This window comes from Merops nubicus, unplaced genomic scaffold, assembly GCF_000691845.1.
Source record: "Merops nubicus isolate BGI_N331 unplaced genomic scaffold, ASM69184v1 scaffold22253, whole genome shotgun sequence".
Lineage (NCBI taxonomy): Eukaryota > Metazoa > Chordata > Aves > Coraciiformes > Meropidae > Merops > Merops nubicus.
In genome coordinates, this window is record NW_008599951.1 from 14422 (window position 1) to 17638 (window position 3217).

Consider the following 3217-nt stretch of genomic DNA (forward strand, 5'->3'; position numbering starts at 1 on the left):
CGAAGATGCCTTGGAGCTGGTGGAGGGGGGTTGTACAGACAGGCATTGCAGTAGGGTTTTTGGTGTCTGTTCTGTAGCCTGCATACACACACAGATAGTAAAAACCCAGATACAACCAGGGTACCTTTCTTAAAGACCCTAATGGTAGAGTTAGAGCCTTCTGTATATAACATACATATTAATAAAAAAATACATCTTGAGAGGCAGATGGGAGAAGAGCGTGATGCCAGACCTTGCCTGCATCTCCTCATTTGTATGCCTGTTTTCTTGGGACTCTTTGGTGATCTCTACTTGGCAGCATTCTTAAGTGCAGAAGACTTTAATTCTGAGTGGGCTCAGCTGAATGTGGCAAACCCAAAACACAGCTAAAGGAGAAAACATAATGCAGGCAGATCTTCCAGGAAGTCTCCAGTCTGAGGAGTTGAGGTTCTGTTTCCTGGAGAAGTGTGAGCATTGTCTTAACATCTGTTTAAAGGAAAGAGTCTCTCCTGTCCACTTTGTTTTCAGGAAGAGAAAAACCACAAGGTGTTTCAGAAATGAAATGGTGGTTTTTTTATCTGTTTACTGGTTTTCTTTCTTTATTTAAACAGTTGTACCAAAGTCAGTGTGCATGCATATGGTTCTTCATCACAGAACTTCCTAATGCGTGTCGTGGTGTCAGGCATTTCCCATGGGGCTTAGCAGAGTCCTCAGACAATTTTGCAGTTGTGTTCCACATGCTGAATGATAGATTCCAGTGCTTAGGGGAACCTTCCAGAAGTGCATTTACTTAGGAGTTGATCATGTAGATGTAGATGCTCATATATGGTGTTCCAAAATACATATTCTGGCTGACAAATGTTTTCAGTTAAGTTTAAGCTGAGGTAATATGAGTATCCTGAAGGGTGAAGTTGCAGACCCTTTTGCTCAAATAGAGCACACTTGCTGACTTTCTATCTTTTAAAACAAATCAGACGAGGGGGTGAGGGGATACCATGTGTTGCCTTGGTGTGTTGGTTTTCACCTAAAAGTGTCACTGCAGTAGTTGGGAACAGAGCGTGGAGCAGATGTCTTTGAGCACACTGGTGCCAGTTCTTTCACAAGTTTCCATAGATCCTTTCCGTTGGAGTGTCTTGGTCTGAGCTTTGATCAGTTATCTTGAGTGTGTTCCAACAGAGAACCTGTCCAGAGTGAAACCTGGGCCTTGGATGTCATTCCTACAGTAGGTCCAAGTGTGGTTGGAGACTGTTGCAGGGTTCTTGTTTGTGCCTTTCAAACGTGGTAGCAATATACTTGAGTACTCCTGGTCTTAGCCACAGAGAATAGCTGGAGGGTGAAGATTTTTCTCTTTTGCTTTGCAAAACACTGTTTAGTTTCTTCAGGGGTGCATAAACAGACCCAGTAGTAAAGGACAGTGTGAATTACTAATGGTGAAAACGTGCCCTGCCACGAAGCAGGCTACCAACTTCTGTTTTCTTGGGAGTGAGCAATTCCTCTTCCTTTTGCACTACCTAGAAGGCTGGAAAGTTGCAAGGAGAAGGGATAGACATCAGTGTACCAGAAAGGAGACAAATACTGAATTCTGATTGCTATGAAACCAGTGCAATTGCGCAGTGGTGTTGGTGTGCCTGGGAGATGTGGATGCTATACCTTTTTTCTCTTTTTCTCCCCCTCTAGGAGGGCTTTCGAGCTGCTGCTCTGCTGCTGAACAGCATGCAGTCTTTTCGGGAGCAAAGTAGTTACCACGGGACCCAGCAGAGCTACCCGCAGGACGTGCACGGCTCATCCCAACTGGAGGAGTTCAGCCCCCGCCAGCAGGCCCAGATGTTCCAGAGCTTTGGAGGAGGTGCTGGCAGTGGACGTCGTGGAGCAGCAGGAGCCTCTACAGCGATGCCTGGTGAGAGCTCTGGCCATCAGAGCTACCAAGGTTTCAGGAAGGAAGCAGGAGAGTTTTACTACATGGCTGCCAACAAAGATCCCGTGTCGTCAGGAGGGCAGCAGCCGCCTCAGCGCAGGCCTTCTGGACCGGTGCAGAGCTATGGGCCACCTCAAGGGAGCAGCTTTGGGAGCCAGTATGGGAGCGAGGGACACGTGGGCCAGTTTCAAACGCAGCATTCGACCCTTGGGGGTGTATCCCACTATCAACAGGATTATACTGGTCCTTTTTCTCCAGGGAGTGCCCAGTATCAGCAGCAGGCTTCTAGCCAGCAGCAGCAGGTGCAGCAGCTGAGACAGCAGATCTATCAGTCTCACCAGCCCTTACCCCAGGCTTCCAGCCAGTCTGCTTCCAGCACCTCCCACCTGCAGCCAATGCAGCGCCCATCCACCCTGCCTTCCTCTGCCTCTGGGTACCAGTTACGAGTGGGTCAGTTCAGCCAACACTATCAGCCACCTTCGTCCTCTTCCTCCTCCTCTTTCCCCTCCCCGCAGCGCTTTGGCCAGTCGGGGCAGAACTACGACGGGAGCTACAGCGTGAACTCCGGCTCGCAGTACGAGGGCCACACCGTGGGCTCCAACGCCCAGGCCTACGGCACCCAGTCCAACTACAGCTTCCAGACCCAGCCCATGAAGAGCTTCGAGCAGTCCAAGCTGCCCCAGAGCGGGCAGCAGGGGCAGCAGCAGCAGCACCCCCCTCAGCACGTCATGCAGTACTCCAACGCTGCCACCAAGCTCTCTCTGCAAAGCCAAGTGGGGCAGTACAGCCAGACTGAGGTTCCCGTCAGGTCACCCATGCAGTTCCACCAGAACTTCAGTCCAATCTCTAATCCGTCCCCTGCTGCATCTGTGGTTCAGTCTCCGAGCTGCAGCTCTACCCCTTCCCCACTCATGCCAGGTGGAGAAAATCTGCAGTGTGGGCAAGGCAACATGTCCATGGGTTCTAGAAACCGAATCCTGCAGATGATGCCCCAGCTTAGTCCTACGCCGTCTATGATGCCGAGCCCAAATGCTCACGCAGGAGGATTCAAGGGGTTTGGGCTGGAAGGACTGCAGGAAAAAAGGCTGACAGACCCAGGGCTGAGCAGCCTGAGTGCTCTGAGTTCTCAAGTGGCCAACCTGCCCAACACAGTCCAGCATATGTTGCTCTCGGATGCTTTGGCACCTCAGAAAAAAAGTTCCAAAAGATCATCCTCTTCGAAGAAGGCCGACAGCTGCACCAACTCGGAAGGCTCCTCCCAGGCAGAGGAGCAACTCAAGTCTCCCTTGGCAGAGTCCCTTGATGGTGGCTGGTGCCGCAGTT

At 50.9% G+C, this 3217-nt stretch overlaps 1 protein-coding gene across 1 annotated transcript in view; it reads left to right on the forward strand.

Annotated features, from left to right (window-relative positions):
- The first annotated feature begins 1654 nt into the window (after window positions 1–1654).
- Window positions 1655–3217, forward strand: part of TCF20 (transcription factor 20 (AR1)) — a 41926-nt gene continuing 40363 nt past the window's right edge. The window contains exon 1 of the mRNA XM_008937568.1: window positions 1655–3214. Within this exon, the coding sequence (XP_008935816.1) occupies window positions 1693–3214 (1522 nt within the window). The 5' untranslated portion in view covers window positions 1655–1692. The remainder of the gene's footprint in view (window positions 3215–3217) is intronic.